At 45.1% G+C, this 19,392-nt stretch overlaps 1 protein-coding gene across 5 annotated transcripts in view; it reads right to left on the reverse strand.

Annotated features, from left to right (window-relative positions):
- ITPRID2 (ITPR interacting domain containing 2) overlaps positions 1 to 19,392 on the reverse strand; it is a 70,984-nt gene that overhangs the window by 42,556 nt on the left and 9,036 nt on the right. For 4 of the 5 annotated variants that reach the window (XM_081858488.1, XM_081858487.1, XM_081858489.1 and 1 more), the window contains 4 exons: positions 3,643 to 3,692; positions 2,619 to 2,675; positions 1,568 to 1,607; positions 480 to 578 (listed from right to left, as the gene is read on the reverse strand). In XM_081858488.1, coding sequence (XP_081714614.1) covers positions 480 to 578; positions 1,568 to 1,607; positions 2,619 to 2,675; positions 3,643 to 3,692 — 246 coding nt within the window. Of the gene's footprint in view, positions 1 to 479; positions 579 to 1,567; positions 1,608 to 2,618; positions 2,676 to 3,076; positions 3,181 to 3,642; positions 3,693 to 19,392 lie in introns of those variants that run through there. The other variant, XM_081858490.1, reaches the window with a different exon arrangement.

The following is a 19,392-nucleotide window of genomic DNA, read 5'->3' on the forward strand; positions in this document are numbered from 1 at the left end:
GGAGTCAATGAGAGGTTCAACTTTCATCATCTATGGATGTAAAAAATCAGGTCTATTTGAAAAGAGCAGATACATGAACAATAAATATGGCTTCCCTTATCACATTTAGCATGTCCCACAGCTTATAAAACTCCAGGGAGGTGCTAGTTTGTGAATATACCTCAAAAAAGCAGAAAGCAGGCACTCAGGCCATCAACAAATAACATAGCTTGGTGATTTTTATTGGCAGAATAGGGGGGAAAGAAGAAATTCCATTGAGCTATTAAAAGATTGACAGTGCCAGAGCCCAGCTCTGCAGAGACATTATCTCGGGAGCCCAGATGCATTATGGGGAATTAAAAATGGGAAGCCACCCAGGTTCCAGCACTGAGAAGTGCAAGAGGCCGGGTTGACTATAGCCAGCATTTTATAGACAGTGGGCCCAACCTAATGTCAGGTCTGTACCTACCCCCAGTCCCCAGGTTATCAATACTGCTTACCTTGAAACGGTTGCACTGCTTTTCCCCGAGCCAGTGGAATTCATACTTCTCCCCTTCTGATGAAACTGCAGCCTCTTATCCTTTGCCAACATGCCGTTACTGACAACACAAATGAATCAGGCATTGAAAGAACAGCATAGCTTCCTTCCTCTTTCAAGAACACTCCAAAAATCCAATAGTGTACCATTTCTCTTTTCTTAAGAATGCACACCCTTCACTTAAAGCAGACAGCTGCAACATTCGTACCTCAAGGATCAGAACTCCAAAACAAAACAACAACAACCCTCATTCTCATCTCTGAGTTTCTGCTGTCTCCATTGTTGGAAGAAGACGAAACCACCCCTAAAGCTTTTACACTGTTCCGGGACATTGCTGAATTCAACTTCTTTTCGAAAACAACAACAAAATTGTATTTTGAAATACAGAACAAAAGGGAAAAAATGAAGGGGGTGCATTGCACTACAATATCACCCACTGAAACAAAACAAAAAAAAAACCACCAGATGACTAATTAACTAATTAACTGTCTTCAGTATATTATGGGTAAGCTGGTGAGACAATAAGCATAAAATGACCTGTGGAAAACCTCACAAACTCCTGAAAGAGTCTGGATGTGTAAGTTAAGAAGGGGGGGAAATGCTCATCTGTATTTTATGTGATCAAAACCTTCTTTATATTCAATATAGAAGTATTCTATGCTGCACTTATGTCTCCTTCCAGCTACTGAATTCACTTGACTGCTTCACATGACGAACGGGATGCCTCCAGTAAGTAATGTAATCATGGCACAAACCTCATCTTTAAACCAGACCTTAAAGAAACTCTGTGTTTTTATATTTGGCAGCAAAAGCCCTGTGCCTGTAGGGATCTGGGCCACTGCTAGGGTTTTTGAATTAAGATCACTGGATTTCAGTTTATTTTGCTTTAAATTCTGATATTTACTTAATTCAGATTCCAGAAACATTTCCCACAATAAAGGACCTCCTTCAGTAACAACCCATTAGAATTTTTTAATGTTTTATATAGATTGCCTGGTAGCTTATCCCCATGCCAGACATGACTCCCAAACCAAAAGTGTGAATATTCACCAGATTTCCATTTGCTCGCCGGTTTGATGCAGTTGATTAGCTAAAGGAGAAAGACAGGAAAAATAAATTGTTGGCACCATATGCAGTCACCCAAAGAACAATAGCCACTTGATAGGCAGTGACAAATTCTGCTGTAGTTTTTTCCCCACCACATATGCTATGAACACATCTTGTGTAACATCTGCAGTAGACTATACAAATCAGGTTAGAATTAGCAGCATGGCGGTTGCACACGAGCCTTTTCCAAGACCAATTTAAGACTATGCTCAATGTATAATACCAATGTATGAGATAGCAGCAGCAGCCCTTTATATGCAAGATACAAGTGAGCAGGGGTACAAGAGAGCCCATAAACCTAGGAGATTCCTGGGCACAGTATATTGAGGATGACAGGTTGCCTTAAATTCAATTGTCACTTCCTGCATGGTTCAGATCTGCTCTGCATAACTCTCAACCTCCACAATAGCAAAAGCTTCCATTAGTCCGCTTAACACATGACACCTGCAGAGCCACTGGATCTTGGGTACAAAATGTCAGCTGTGGGAAGCAGCTGCCATCCCTGCCTATGGTAGAGCTATTCTTCTTCCCATCACCCTCCTGTGACAGCATCCAATCAAACATAATTTTGTGTAATCATTTGCACAGGTGAACACACAAAATCTGCAAAAAAAACACACACAAGCAACCAACCCCAAACCCTAGACTTAACCAATGTCAGCAATGAGATGAACATACATATCTGATTTTTGAGTTCAGAGATTGATCTGTAGCTATACCGACAGACCTTGAAAAGGACTTTCCATGCTTTTCCAATCATCCTCTTTCTCTCTATTTGTCAACCAATGTAGCCCATTGTAGTTTGACTAGGACAGGGATGAAGAACCTATCGACTTGAGATGCCCTTGGACTTCGACTCAAAGCAATCTCAATGCTCACATATGAGTGCTGTAGTTTAGCAAATCCTGCACTACACACGGTTTTGCTTTTAACAAGCTGCTTGATTTTGATTTGGGGAGTGGGGAACAGGCATGCATTTTAACACCACACCTACCTTCTGCTCCCAGGGATAAATCATCTTCAAAGCTTCCTCCGTTTCTCACCAGCATGCCTGAAAAGATGTCAGTTTGACGTGATCAACATCTAGCGTTGTGGTTTCCCCTTCCACTTATCTGGATTGCCCACTTAAAACCAAAGCACCAAATGACAGCCATGCATATAAAATCCTTGTTCTTGAAAGCCAAATTTGAGCTCTCCAAGCTCAAATCTGGAGACCTGACCTGTGCTCTGCAGTATCTCAGTCTGCTTCAAGGTAAGATATATTGTTATTTTCAATACAGAGAGCAGGTCTTACAACAGACACAAAAGATGCATTAAGGTAACTTCCATAGAGCTCCATGCCCAAGCTAAAGAAAATGGCCATTTCAGAGCCATGAGTACTACACACCTTTGGTTACAGCTGCACCGCATATAACACAGAATGCATCTTAAGCGAGCCTGCAGGTCTCTTACCAAGGAGTCTCAAGCCAAGGAAACGTCCTGGATCAAACATTCCCTGTCTCCCTTGCGCATTGAAAGAAAGGAGCTGCAACTACTGAAAGGGCTTCGGAGCTGCCCTGTTGCTACCTGCAGCGTCTTGTTGTACTTTGAACTTTTGCATTCTGGTTTGCGCAAGTGGTAACTTTTCAGGTGTGGCAAGTTCGGTCGGAGCAAGCCAACAGAGATTGCGCTGAAAGGGGTTGACCTACTTCTCAGTGTAATACTTAACAATATTCATTCTCTGCCTTTCTTTCTCTCTCTCTCTCTCTCTCTCTCTCTCTCTCACACACACACACACACACACACACACACACACAGCACAGCTTATCTTTATCACAAGAGAAATATTGCTTAAGAGTTCCTTCAGTTTAAAAAAATTGCAGATCCATTTGTCTCCTCTGCTTTCAGGCTTGCAGAAGCCCGCTCAACAACTTCTAACACCGTCAGCTCAAACCTTCATTTGAATTAGGATTATTATTTTTTTGTCTAACGAACAAGCAGGAAAACAGAAATGCACTTAAAAGGCCTCAGATCCTTACCCTTTAGAACTGTGTTGCTCTGCTCATCCAGGGAGGCTCCCAATGGCGTTCTGAAACCACAGAAGAGATTAAAACATGCATGGCTGTCTTTTAAAAGTTGCTTCTTCATGTCCTTCCTTAAAGCCACACTTCTTTCACATCCGTCCCCTCCTCTTCCCGAAAATGTGCGCTCACACACACACAAACTTGCAAAGCAAGCTTTGAGGAAACCAGCCCCTAACCAGGCACCAGTTTGTGAAAAGGCTGTTTAATCAAATTGATACAGCTGCCAACTTAACAGACTGCTCCGATGCAGGAAGTAAGCTCTGTTGGGACTTTATTCCCAAATGACTGAGCATAAGATTGTCCGTGCTGCCGTAAGTGTACATGAACATTAACGTGATTAATTAGTCTGTCAAAAGAAAAAGGAAAAAAAACTTACTTTATTATCTTTAGCATTAATGCGTGAGTAAAGGAGACAGACCTACAGCACTATACTTAATTGAAATTCATTCTACACTTTAAACATTTCTCATCCATATAGCCATATAGTATGGGCACAATAGCCGCCTCCTCTCCCACAAACATACATACATTTCTGCTTGGCTAAAAGCAGAGTACGATCTATGATTGTTTCAGACACTCTCTTTTTATCTTCTCTCAGCCCAATTTAGGCTGCAATCTGAAACCACTTTAGCGCGAGTTTAAAGTCCTACTGATCTTTGTGGGATGGGCTGCCAAGGAAATACTTACAGTATCTCACAGTATCATTACATGCTGTTTGTAGAGCTTCAAGCTGCCTGCCAAAAGGTTATGCCAGGATTTCTTTAAAAACTCGAAAGCAACGCAACCAGCTGTAGGCACCCAGGATCTCACACTCTGCTGCTCAAACAGCCCTGCTGTAGCACACAATTTTTTTACTTTAGACCCACAAACAGTAGGGTAGGTGAGAAAATGCAACAGCTGTACCCTCATCCTTTTAAAGGGGCAGGTACAATTTCAGGGTCAGGTTATTAGCACCAACCTCTGACCATTTGGGGCTTTCACAGCTGGAGTACTGGCCAGCTTCTTTCTCTGCAAAACCCCACCACCACCTCTGATAAATCTTGGAACACTTGTATATCAAAGGGTGAAGGTTCAGAGGAAGGAGGAAGACTTTCCTCTGCTAAACATTTTCAAGTGATGGCCTTTCAAAAGCTTGGGTTTAAACAACTGTGCTTATTGTTTACACCACGGGCTTTTAATGGCCCTTTTAAAATTCTTCTCCTCTGCTTCAGGCCACTTCTGAGCATCTCGCTGTGCTCCCAGATCCTTTCAAGGCTGTTGCCAACGATACACACATCAGCAGTAAATGAACAGCAAAGCTGGCGCTGCAAGAGCTAACCCTTCACCTCTATAGCCGATTAACAGCTACCAGTGAAACAGCTTCGTCAAGGCAGCCCCGCCACTTGCATTTTCTACATACAAGACGTCATGGCAATTTAGCCCATTAGAGCGATAGCCTGGGAGGGGAAGGGAGATGCTTGTGTTTGAACATAGGGCAACAGATCCACACAACGTATGAAGCCCTTTGGGATGCAACTGAAGAGCAAAGTGGGACAGTTGGAAAGAAACTATTTTGCGGCAGCGAGACCTCCTGAGTTGGCTGAGTCTGTTTGGAAGTGTACGATAATGCTAAACAGGAAGCTTGGATTCTGGACGGAGGCCGCAGATATCTTGTATGCATTCAAAAGAATTCGTCAGGCAGGCACAGGAAAGAAAGAACGGAGAAAAAGACTTCCTTTGCAGTTGGGTTAAGCAAGTGCCTTGGGCAGGCAGCGGTGGGGAGGCGATTGCAAAATGGAAGCACAGCTAAAAATGAAAACTACAATAAGGGGCCAGCACATCTTCAACACTACAATCCTCAAGATCTCCTATGCCATATTTATCTGACATGCAGAGATCTTGTTTGATGATGTTGTGCTGGCACAACAGGTGTTATACTGGGGGAGGGGCAGAAGGCAGACCAGGGTCTCCTAGTAGATTTCTAAAGGATTTTCAGTAGGTTGTCATGGATTTCTGACTCCCAACTGTCTAACAATTAAGGTAAAGGGACCCCTGACCGTTAGGTCCAGTTGTGACCAACTTGGGGGTTGCAGAGCTCATCTCGCTTTATTGGCTGAGGGAGCTCGTGTACAGCTTCCAGGTCATGTGGCCAGCATGACTAAGTCACTTCTGGCGAGCCAGAGCAGCACACGGAAATGCCGTTTACCTTCCCACCAGAGTGGTACCTATTTATCTACTTGCACTTTGACGTGTTTTCGAACTACTAGGTTGGCAGGAGCAGGGACTGAGCAATGAGCTCACCCCGTCGCGGGGATTCGAACCGCCGACCTTCTGATTGGCAAGTCCTAGGCTCTGTGGTTTAACCCACAGAGCCACCCGCATTCCCCCATCTAACAATAGCAGCAGCAAAAAGGCAGACCCCTCCCTATCCTGAATTAGGTTGCTGAAACAAAGGGGGGGGAGGAACCCAGAATGGATCTTTATCCTGGACTCTGCTAAGAGGTACCCTGCCTTTAATTCTCAGTGTTTGTCCTCAGTCACTATTCTGCACTGAGGTCTGGTTCCAGTAAAAAAAAAAAAAATAAAAAAAAAATCCCATAACCCTAAAGTTTTCCCATCCCTAATATACACTAACTAGCAGACACAGGCAGTAAGAGCAAAACCATGAGCTTCTGTTGACAGAGATGTTTCTCACTAGCTTTTCAGAATGCTAGAGGTCTCTCCAGCTACCATATCTGCAGAGCTTTGACAATACACAGTGTGTAAATGTCACAATTTCCCATCCATAAAATGGGGACAGCCACAATGCACCATTTAGGTTTCATGGAAACAAATTAGAATCCAAAAACCTTGAAGTCTTTCACTCATGAGAATAGCTGTACAAAATATTGCTCTGTTCTAAATAGCTCTCACACAAAAAAGCAAACCAGCCAAGGTTGTGCGAAAAGAAAATCCCTGTCTAGCCAGCTTATCAACTTATTCTAGCCATTTTAGTGCCTCTTTGCTTTCCTTGAAGTTCCATCTTCCAAACAGCCTTGCAAACATCCTAGCCCTCAAGGGAATGCATACCAAAGCAGCTCACTTGTGGCATATGAACTATGTGGGGGAGACAATAATGAGTGAATATGAACCTTGTGGAGGAGATGTGGGAGAGAGAGGACACCCATCTCATTCCATTTGCAATCTTCATTTGCACGCTATAGCTGCCACAGGGGAAGAGTGAAACTACCATATTCTTCGCTCTATAAGACGCACCTGACCGTAAGACACACCTAGTTTTTAGAGGAGGAAAACAAGAAACAAGAAAGCTACACAAAGCCTCTTGAGCGAAGAGGCAGGAGCACTCCCACTGCGCTCAAGAGGCTTTGCGTGACTATCCCCGAAGCCTGAAGAGCAAGAGGGATCGCTGGGCACTGATCCCTCTTGCTCTTCTGGCTTCGAGGATAGCTGTGCAGCCTCTTCAGGGCAGCAGGATGAAGGCTCCCCACGGCCCTGAAGAGGCTGTGTGCAGCTAAGCCAGAAGCTAGAACAGCGAGAGGGAGCACTGTGCAGTGATCCCTCTTGCTGTTCTGGCTTCAGCGATAGCTGCGCAGCCTGCATTCGCTCCATAAGACGTACACACATTTCCCCTTACTTTTTAGGAGGGGAAAGTGCGTCTTATAGAGCGAAAAATGCGGTACTTGCATGGTGAACAGCTGAACAGCTACAAGGCAGGCAAAGGTAACCAAGTCCTCCTTTCATCATCACCACATCTCCACTGCAGGGAGACAGGAACATTTCTAGCTGTTGAACAGCTCCAAAAAGGAAAGCCCACCACAACCACCAGCCTCTTCAAGCCCTTCTGTTTCAAAAAGCTCTAGAAAGGAGTGTGCCCCAGTGCGTCTGTTTTTAAATGAAAGAAGGCATCAAACTCAGGAGGGTCATCCAAGCAATACATCAAAGCAGCACATTTCCAGAAAGGTAACTCATCTACCAGACTCCAGTTAAGACGTCAAATCTGTTCTCTCTTCTCAGGCATTTTGCAAACTCCCTATCAATCAAACCAAAAGGGGCTTTCTTCTCCCCCACCTTGTGGCAATGAATATTCTCCTTACAGAGTGATGTTTACCCCAAAGTAGGTATTGCCCTGTTTTTGTGGCCAACCAAAAGTGACTGGGGGAAAGCCAGCCCCAGGGATCTGAGGGCGCCTCACACACAAACAAGGAAATCCTCTACCCTAAGCTTAAGCTGATTCTTATTGTCTGAACTTGAGTGTGTGTGCTGTTTATTTTTAAAAGAATTAGTCTTTCCCTGCTGGCTAAATACTGCTCGCTTACATTTCAGGGGCGACGTTTTTGCACAACGTCCCGGAAAAGAAGTTCCTTGTAAAACCACCAGCCTTTCCCCAATTTTCTGGAAAGATAACTTTTCAAACTGTTGGTGGTCTACAACAGCAGTAGATATTTAGGAAACAAGAACAAAAAAAGGGGGTGTGCCCAGCCCAGATATCAATAGAAGGAAGTACATTGTAAATGTATTTATTCATTTTTTTTGAAAAAGAGGCCCAATTTTCTCAGATTTCCCACAGAAAAACAGCAGTGTAATTCCCAAACTAACCTCCTTATGGAAGGAGTGAGGAATCTGGTGCCCTCTCATCACTGCTGACTATTGGCCATGCTGACTGAATGATCTGAATGGCCACAGGTTGCTCACACCTGCATTACGGAGTCACTGGCTCCCATTCACTTCACACAGCATTATTTTTCTAGAAAAAGAGGTGCCAGAACTCCCCATGAACACCCTCTTATAATGGCAATGGCATCCACCTGAGAGGTGCTGAAACCGGGTTCTGGCAAGCCCTGACTTCACTGATACCTGCTTGAACAAGAGCACCACAGATGATGTAAAACAGAAAACTTGGGCTTTGGAAAACAAAGATACCCATGCAAACCGTAGAACAATTCACAGATTTGTTTGTTTGTTAAAGACTCCTACAGGGATAAGATTTCTTTAAATAAGCCAACACCCCCACCGTCTCTTTACATCAGCAGCCAAAGACAAGCAGAGCAAACCCATTAAGACTGTCCATCTTTTGGCACAGTTGTAGCTTTGGCACAACTGTAGCACAGTTGTAGTCCAACACCAAGGATGTAACTAGGATGGGCAACATTTGGTGGGAAAGGCAAGGTGCAAATTTCAGAAATCAACTGGATGATTTAATGCAATGCTACGTTTGTTTACTTGGAAGCATGTCAATGTTAGAAACTCAGATATATAAGCTAGGCACCAAATGGCTCCTTAAACAGGGTTACAGTTGCCAAAACAGAATTCCTAGTTGCTATTTTTGGGCCAGAAGGCTCAAAAGTTGTATTTTAGCATGCAAGTTTTTGGTTCCTGAAATTCATTCTGATTGTGCAGATAAAATATAATGGATAGAATTCTACAGGATGTGTTCAGTGGCAAAGCTGCAAGCTCTGCTACTGGGGGAAGAGAGTAGGCGGGGGCGTGGCTGGCACCCCTGGGGGCGTGGTGCACATCCTGGGGGCGTGACATGCCGCCCACAGGGGCGTGGCACGTATCCCAGGGGCATGGTATGCCACCCGTGAGGGCATGGTGCGTGTTCTGGGGGCGTAACACGCTGCCTGTGGGAGCATGGTGCCCGGCACATGGGGGTGCACAGCGTGTGTCCGGGGGGCTGCCGCGATGGCACCCTACCGGAATAGTGGTGTCGGGGGCAGTCTGCTCCCTCCGCACACCCATTCCTCCGCCAGTAGATGTGTTGCTAGAGTGTTAAGGCAATCAAGATCCAAGGATCCCCAGACATGCACCTCCAGAAGGTGGAGACGTCAGGCACCATTCTGGAGCCCAGGCATCTTCACCTGGGTTGTAAGTGGCCGATAAAGGTAAAGGGACCCCTGACCAATAGGTCCAGTCGTGGCCGACTCTGGGGTTGCGGCGCTCATCTCGCTTTATTGGCCGAGGAAGCCGGCCTACAGTTTCCGGGTCATGTGGCCAGCATGACTAAGCCACTTCTGGCAAACCAGAGCAGCGCACGGAAACACCATTTACCTTTGCGCCGGAGCAGTACCTATTTATCTATTTGCACTCTGACGTGCTTTCGAACTGCTAGGTTGGCAGGAGCAGGGACCAAGCAACGGGAGCTCACCCTGTCGCGGGGATTCAAACCGCCGACCTTCTGATCGGCAAGTCCTAGGCTCTGTGGTTTAACTGATAGCCAGGTACAAAATGCACCTGGTAAATTTTGAATGCTGTGCATGCCCCCTGGGACTTACACCTAAGCAAGTGGACACATGACAGCCACCTTAACCGTGCTTCAAATTCCAAGGGAATATATGAGATTTAAGAATGCTAAATTTCAGCGGGTTGGACCCCCTCAACCTTGTAAACACACGATTGCCTTGATTTAGTTAAACTAACAGCTCAGTCCTATATAGTGTTACATTATACAAGCCAATTGACACCAGGAGGTTGACACGTAGCTAACTCTGCACAAGAACACACCGTACAGTACTATTTTTTTAAAACTGGACATTAGCAGTAGTGACACACCACAGATGGGCTGTTGCAATACTAAAATGCATTTACATTTAAAATGCATTTACATTTACCACAACACTGGTGTCCCAGTCCTAAAATGCTCAAATCAGTTATCTCTGGGTTCCTACATCCATCTGAGGATCTTTAGCGCAAAGTCCTAAAACAGATACAAGTTGCTTTAAAAGTTAAAACTCGTCCAGTCATGATCAAGATTTCTCAAGAGGAAAAAGATTTAGACTAGGGAATCCCACACACACAACCCAGAGTCATTCAGAAGACTTAAAATAAATGTTGAAAAATGGCAAGATGTTAAATATAGAATTGCAAGTTCCACCCCACCATTTGCAGGCCCTTGCTCCACGACAGGCAAAAGTGTGTCAGGCAATGTTTTCCCTCCCCTTGGCTCCTTTTGTGCTGAGGAATCTAAACATGTTGAACTTCTACCTGTCATGCAGCTGTTCAAAGAAGCCCACACAACTTGCAGCCCACCCAGTGTGTGTTGTGACTTGCCAAGTGCTCAACAACTGCCTTTTTTCTTTTTTTTTTCTGCAGTCAGTCCAAAAAGCAGGAAAAACAGGTTTATCAAACCCCTGGAAGGCCAACACATAGATGATTACGTTGGCCCGAAAGGTCACGATTTGGGTAGGTAGGATGGAAGCCCAACTCAAAACACAGAAACAAACAGCGAGAAGCCCTCTTTCAAAATATAAAGGCAAGAGTGGTTACAGTGACCAGATGCAAAAGAACAAGTCTCACTACTTACGCAAGAGAGATTTCAGAGTGCTTAGTCTCTCTCACCCCTGCATGGCAAGCTATGCTATCCTCCACAGGCATCTAGCCAGTCTACCAACAGGTCTCCTGTAACAGGGCCCGGGGGAGGGCAGCCTAATCCTATGAGCGTTTACTCAGAAGTTCCACTGGGTTCAAAGCGACCAACTGCCAAGCATGGGTACACAGGGCAGACACTGCCTGGGCTGTCTCACTACTGTGCAGATCTCTCATGCCCTTGGTGCAATAAGAGTGCATAGAATCATAGAGTTGAAAGGGACCCCGAGGGTCATCTAGTCCAACCTGCTGCAATACAGGAAACTCAGCTAAATCATCCATGAAGGAGAGTCCACCACCTCTCGTGGGGGCCTGTTCCACTGCTGAACAGCTTTTACTGTCAGAAAGTTTTTCCAAATGTTTCGTCAGAATCTCCTTTCTTGCAGCTTGAAGCCATTGGTTTGAGTCCTACGTCCAGAGCAGGAGAAAACAAGCATGCTCCCTCCTCCATGTGACAGCCCTTAAGATATTGGAAGATGGGTATCGTGCCTCCTCTCAGTCTCCTCTTTTCCCAGCTAAACATACCCAGCTCCTCATAAGGCTTGGTTTCCAGTCCTTGATCATCGTGGTTGCCCTCCTCTGCACATGTTCCAGCTTGTCTACATCCTTCTTAAACTGTGGTGCCCAGAATTGGACACAGTATTCCAAGTGTGGTCCCAGGTACTGCTAGCAAGCCAGGTGTCCCCCCCCCCCATCCTACATTTGAAATTCATTTTGTTAGCTTGTGCCCAGTTCTCCAATCTGTGAAGGTCATTTTGAATTCTGATTCTGTCTTCTGCGGCATTAGCTGCCCCTCCCAGTTTGATGCCATCTGCAAATTTGATGAGCATCCCCTCAATTCCTTCATCCAAGTCATTTATAAGACGTTAAACAACAACGGACCCAGGAGAACATGATCACTTCCTCCCATGTTTCTGAGCACTTCCACTTCATTAATCAGTTCCTCCCTATTGGTGAGGACCAGGTCCAAGATAGATGACCCCCTTGTTGGTTCTTCCATCTTCTGGGAAATGAAATTGTCTGTGGCGCAATAGAGGAATTTGTCAGACCTTACACTCTTGGCAGAGTCTGAGTCCCAACAGATATCGGGGATGTTGAAGTCCCCCATGATTACTATTTCTCTCCTTTCTTAATGTTTGGTAATCTGCTCTAGTAAGGCATCATCCAAGTCTTCAATCTGACTTGGTGGTCTATAGCAGACACCCACAGTAAGGTCACTGTTGCGTCTCTCTCCTACCATTTTTACCCATATACAGTGGTACCTCTGGATGCGAACGGGATCCTTCCCCATAGCCCCGTTCGCATCCTGAAGCGAATGCAACCTGCATCTGCGTGTGCGCAGATTGCAATTCGCCGCTTCCACACATGCACGTGACGTCATTTTGAGCGTTTGCGCATGCGCGAGTGGCGAAACCCGGAAATAACGCATTCCGTTACTTCCGGGTCGCCACTGAGCGTAACCTGAAAACACTCAACCCAAACCTACTTCAGCCCGATGTATTCTCAATCCACTTTTCATTCTCCAGGTCATGGATTTCATCACAAGTGAAGACATCCTTTAAGTACAATGCTACTCCTCCTCCCTTCCTGTTTGGCCTATTCCTTTGGAACAGTTTATACCCCTAAACTCCTAAATTCCAGTCTCTTCCAGCAAGACAACCAGCTTGCTCTTGCTACAAGTGTACTGTTCCTTGTTCACTGGCAGAATGTCAAACACGGCACAGGTTTGACAGATCACTGCAGCAGCTCCCTCGCCCTCCATGTCTCTGGTCCTATGCACACCAAGAGACAGAACTCTGGGCCTCCCCTTTAAACTCCCCCACTAAACGCCCATTTGCGAGGTCTGTTTGCGAGCTCCCAGGATCTGCACTGAGCTAAGTTTGACTGCTGCTGGTTGCTAACTCCTCCCTCAGCCTGGCTTCCTCTTAGCTGGAACTCCTACCTCTCAGATCCTGGGTTCCCACAGAGCCACCAGCCACACACACCCTCAGGCTCCAAAAGACACAATCTCTCTCTCTTCAGTTTCTTCCAGGAATCCTTGCCCGTGTTTGCAAGCTCTCTTTGCGAGCTCTTCATAACACATCATAAAGAATGACTGAGATGAATAGAAATCACCAAATAGCATTCTTGTACAGTTCAACAAATCTGCTTCCCCAAAAGTTATACGGTATATGATTTGTTACTTAAGGAATGTGTGGATGCAAGTGATGTCCCAACCCAGGGCAGGGGGAAGGAGATGCAGGATTAGCTACTGCCGGTGGGGTACAGCTTAAAATAATCATTACAGTATGAATTCCTCTGACACAGTCAAAGATAATTTTCCTATTTAATTAGCTATCAAAAAAATCAAAATTACCCATGTGTAATTAATATAATAAAATGAAACCATTATAAGCAATGCATATTAGTTTCATTAATCCTGTGTGAGTAATTCTGATTTTTCGATAACAAAACTACACTGCTATCTGTAAAGGAATGACATTTGTTCAATTATGATGATTTTAGCTGATTAATGGATACTGCTGATTACTAATGGATTGCCTTGGTGTGGTTTTGTGAAACTGGGATGCTTGTTAGAGCCTCAATTTGAATAGATCAAACTAAGTTGCTTCCATAAAACAACAGACAGATATCTGTAACTTTTCTGATTCAATACCAGTTTTATCTGCTAACTCTGTTGCAGATAAAAATCCCTAATGGAACAGAAGGGGAAATGGACTCATTTATCCATTGCTCTGGGAAAGGGTGGTTATCAGCTTCATGAACTGCTGACAAATGTGCAGAACAAACCTGAGGCCCATTCCTATGCAGACACACCCAGGACCAATTTTTTTTAAAATAATAATATCAAATCAATAGGGTTAGGCACTCCTAATATCTATGCTGGTCTGTAAAGAGAGTGAAGCAGAGATCAAGACCAAGAGATGTTCTCATGCAGATTGGTTTTTCCCCTCAGCTGTAGGGAGCCTTCACAAATTCCAAATCCTTTAAAAGACCTGCTCACACTAAGAGTGCAGATTAAGGGAAAGTGGGGCCCTGCTACTAGCTCCCACCACCAACGTTACACCCACCTAGTGGTAGATTGGGGCTCTCAAATTTCAGTAGCGCCCTGTGCATTGCTAAAATTTGGGGCTCCCTCACCTCTCATGCTCTGTTCTGTAACACTGTTGCAGTGCCCCCTGCAATGCCAGCAGCCAGTGCAGCCGAACTGGTCGTAATACCCTATAACCACCTCTGTCCACCCCATTCCTTGGCATCAGTGTGTTGGAGCGGATCAGATTCAGCCAGGAGAGTCATTATTGGAAAGAGTCCTGTTTTGGATGAAACCACACCTGCTTCCATCCTTCTGAGCCTTGGACAAAGGAAAATGCTCTTTTATTATGACTGTGGAAGAAGTGACAACGTAAAGGCACTCTGACCTTCTCAGAGTCACTCTGCTTCTTAATTTTAAAGTGGGCACTGACAGAGGAAAAGGGACACACATTCCCTTAATACTGAGAGCAAAGCATTCCGCATATGCTCAGAGGCACTGCAATTTGTTGTTGTTTAGTCGTTTAGTCGTGCCCAACTCTTCGTGACCCCATGGACCAGAGCATGCCAGGCACTCCTGTCTTCCACTGCCTCCCGCAGTTTGGTCAAACTCATGCTGCTAGCTTCGAGAACACTGTCCAACCATCTCGTCCTCTGTCGTCCCCTTCTCCTTGCACCCTCCATCTTTCCCAACATCAGGGTCATTTCCAGGGAATCTTATCTTCTCATGAGGTGGCCAAAGTATTGGACCCTCAGCTTCACGATCTGTCCTTCCAGTGAGCACTCAGGGCCGATTTCCTTAAGAATGGAGAGGTTTGATCTTCTTGCAGTCCATGGGACTCTCAAGAGTCTCCTCCAGCACCATAATTCAAAAGCACCAATTCTTTGGCGATCAGCCTTCTTTATGGTCCAGCTTTCACTTCCATACATCACTATTGTGAAAACCATAGCACTTCAATACCAGATGCACTTCAATACCAGTTTCCGCTTTAAGAATTCCCTGCCATGGATTTGCTGCTTGTTCTTGGGCTCTGCCACTTACTGCTGTGTGTCAAGTCTTCTCCAGCTGTAAAACAGAACCAGCATAGTGGACTCCCCTTCACTGGAGGTTTTTAAGCAGAGATTCAATGGCCATCTCTCATGGATGCTTTGTTTGAGATTCATACATTGCAAGGGGTTGGACTAGATAATTCTCCTCATGATCCCTTCCAACCAGTTTATGATTCTATGAACATCCTCCAAATACTGTACTATTCCATGTATAAGACGAGGTTTTTTTACTCTAAAATTATGTTTAAAAAACTTGCCTCATCTTATCCGTGGATAGTGAATGGGGTGGACAGGTGATTGGCAGGAGCTTGTCAGTGATGATTATTGGCTGCTAGAAGGGCTGCTTTCAATTGGCTGCTGCTTCTCTAATTTGGCTGGTGATTGGCTTCTGCAGCAAACACTGCTGTTGATTGGCTGCCGCTACCGCAATTGGCGGTGGCTGTTCTGGGATGCGTGGGATTGCCAGCGGACAGCTTTTCTCAATCGGGTAAGGATTGTTTTGCTGGGGAAGGGTCTGTTTGCAATTGTCTGTCGCTGTGAGAAATGGGCAATTGTCTGCTGCCTGCAATTGTCAGTGCTGATGCTGCGTATGAGCAATTTTTGGCAATTCCCCCCCCCCCAAAAAAAACACTGTAAAACTCTGGGCAATCCTCCGCAAAAAGAACCTCAACAAATCTGAGCCATCTCTCCCCCCATTTTCTTAAATTTGAGTCCCCCCAAATATGGGGGCATTTTATAGATGGAAAAGTACGTTAGAATCTATGCAATGTGTGTCCTTCACATAATTTTAACTTTCCCTGCAACGTGTGACTTGCCTTGGTGCTTTTCTCATCTAGAGAAATCTTCTTGCAGGAGCCTTTAGTTCCCACTTTCTTCTGAGAAGCCATGAGTGTCTGGATTTTGCTGACACGGCCATAACACACCAGGCCACTGTCGGTCTGCTGAACTCTGCCCATAGTCTCAAACATCCCCCACCCCATCCATGCATAGGAGCGTTAATTATTTCCGTTTGTGAAATGTGGTAGGGAACAATACAATTATACCCTCGGCAAACAGAAACAGGCTAGCCACAGGCTGCCATCTGCTTTCCATCTGTCAGAGGGCTAATCACGGGGATCAACTGAGCTACTGTGATGTCATAAAATGTTTGCTAATGTAGTATTTGCTCAAGGGGAAATGGTCTGCAACAGAATGACACACAGCAGCACTACTCAAGAAAATGAAAGGTCAAGGTGGCTTGGGAGGGGAGGAAAACCCTCACAAGGCCAAGATAACAGGACCAGCTATGCGGGCATCAACTTCCATTATACAACTGAAAGCCACCATTGGCCTTTATTCTCTGTAGACAAGCAACGCCATCAATGTAATCTCTTGGCATATCTATGGTGAACACCCAGGGTGGAAAACCAGTGCAACCTTTTATCAGAAGTGCCCGTAAGAACTGGTTTAAAGTCTGTGGGTGTTGGAAGAGGGCACAGGAAGTGGGACTACTCAAGGGAAGAGGTAGATGGGAGAGTGGTCAGAGAACGTCTGACTCAGTAAACTGCAGCCCCCTACAAAACGCAGGCGTCCAACTCAAAAACAGGAACATGAGGGAACAACTTACAGAGGACACAAAAGCGAGAGCAAAAGATGGACACAGAAGGCATGCAGTGGAGCCTAAAGAACTTGCCTCACGGGAAGAGAAGAAATTATTTGCTATTATCTGGAAATGGAGGGGGGAGAGAGAGTTTATATTCTCTAGAGAACCGCTAGCGAAACGAAGTCAGAGAGCCATGAATGGTGGAGGGATGACACATTCTCATATGACAGCACATTTTCTAACATATAATAAGATGAGGCAGCCCTCATGCACACCGCTCAGAGCTCCTTGGAGGAAGGGCGGAACACGACCACAACAAACACACAAGAAATGACTAACCAGCCACATTGTTGGCAGCAGTTTTTGTGGCTTCGGCTTCTGACTATACCTACTCTTTTTTATTTCCTTTTTATTGTTGTTGTTGTTGTTGTTGTTGTTGGCATCTGCACATGTTCCGTACAAGTCTGCCTCATATACTTAGGTTCTTCCAGAGCAAAAGCTTGTGAGGTAAACTAACTGCACGGAGCCATTCTGTGTACAGTTCTGGTTGTGGTACCCCCCCAAAAAAGACGCTTCAGAGCTGGACAAAGGGCAGGAAAAGGGCAAGCAAAATGACTGAGGGGGCTGGAGCCCTGCAAGGGAAGGTTGCAACATTTGGCGCTGTTTTTTGCTTTGTTTGGAAAAATAAGGCAAATGTCAGACAGGACAGAAGTGCTTGAGATTATTCACAGAGCAAAGAAAACGTACAGAAGTGTTCTTTCTCCCTCTCATACACACATCCAACCAAATTAAACATCGGAAGATTCAGGATGGGCAAAAAGGTTATTTATTTATTCAGGCAGGGTTTAGTTGGAACTGTGGAATTTGCTCCCATGGGATGTGCTGGGGGTTAGGCAAACTAATGGGGTATAAGGCTATCGATGGCGGTGTTGCAGCTCCACTGTCAGAGTTAGTGTGCCTCTGAAGAAACACAACTGGGGAAAGAGCTGCTGCAAAGTGTCCTCCTGCCTATGGGCTTCTCAAGAGCATCCAGATGGCCACTGTGAGACCACACTGGTCTCCAGCAGGGCTCAGATAGATAGATAGATAGATAGATAGATAATTTATTACGGTCGGAGACCAGCTTATAAAACACACTTGGGGGTACAGTCACAGAAGAAAAACAAACAATTAAAACAATGTACAACAATAAATTTTAAAAAATGTACAACAATAAACTACCGCAGGGAGTTGACCCAGAGTCACCCATGGAACTGAGTTTGGGGATTTTCATAACGAACTAGTTTGAGTTGGGAGATCGTCTGTGCCTACAGATCTGTACACAGAATCTGGCAACCATCCAGGTCGTCTTCTGATCTTTGCCTAAGTCTTCATATCCTAAATGGTTGCACCAGGGGTGATATCCCCAGGGAATATACATTCATGTCTGGGGTAAGAACCAGCACAATTGATTATATGTTGGCTGACAGCGAATTGCTAACAAAAATAGGGCTCTTATACAGGTGAGCCCACAGCAAGAATCATAGAGTTGGAAGGGACCATGAGGGTCATCTAGCCCAACCCCTGCAATGCAGGAAACTTCTTGCCCAAAGAGGGACTCAAACCCATGGCCCTCAGATTAAGAGTCTCATGCTCTAACCAACTGAGCTATCCCAGCTGACAAAGGCTTATGGATTCATCTACAAGTGCGACCTTATCAGGGCCTACTCAGAAGTAGGTCCTCCTGAATTCAGCTGGACCTACTTTGGGTAAAGTGTGGAAGGGACAGCAGCTTAGGGTAGTCAAGGTCAGCCAATGCCAAAACAAAAACACTCCACTAAATAGTATAACGAATTCAAACAAAGAAGCTTGAGTCACCTAGCTCAGTTGGTTAGAGCATTGTGCTGAAAATTCCAAGGTTGCAAGTTTGATCCCCATATGGAACAGCTGCATATTCCTGCATTCTTCAGTTCTATGAAGAGCCAGTGTGGTGTAGTGGTTAAGAGCAGCAGACTTGTAACCTGGGGAACCGGGTTCGCGCCTCCGCTCCTCCACATGCAGCTGCTGGGTGACCTTGGGCTAGTCACACTTCTTTGAAGTCTCACAGCCCCACTCACCTCACAGAGTGTTTGTTGTGGGGGAGGAAGGGAAAGGAGAATGTTAGCCACTTTGAGACTCCTTGAAGGGAGTGAAAGGTGGGATATCAAATCCAAACTCTTCTTCTTCAAACTCTATTGTAGCATAAGCTTTTTTTTACTTAGCTACACAGTTATTTCTTACCCTCCGGTCTGTTTATACTTACCATAGGGCTGCAGTCCTAAAAACACTTAACTAGGGGTAAATCCCACTGAAGTACACAGACTAACTTCTGAGTAAGCATGCTTAGGATTGCATTGCAAATCTGTTAGGACTTTAGGGTGCCACACGATGGTTTTATTTTTATTTTTGGGGAGTAGCAGACGAATATGGCTAAGCTTTCGGAAAATTATTGCTAACAGAACAAAACTTTTAAACATGTTAGAGAAGTGCAATTTTCATTTTCATTTTGTTTCATTAACTCAAATGCCAGGTGTCCAACTACCGATTACTCCACCGCCTTGGCGCTTCCTGAACACCGCAATGGAAGGCAGCAGAGCAGATTTACCTCTCACTGAGCAGCTAGGTGATTTTCCTTCTATAAAAGTCTGTAAATAAAGAATTGGAAGCTTAAAAAAAAAAAAAGG

The sequence above is a fragment of the Podarcis erhardii genome, assembly GCF_964252035.2.
Source record: "Podarcis erhardii genome assembly, chromosome: 1".
NCBI lineage: Eukaryota > Metazoa > Chordata > Lepidosauria > Squamata > Lacertidae > Podarcis > Podarcis erhardii.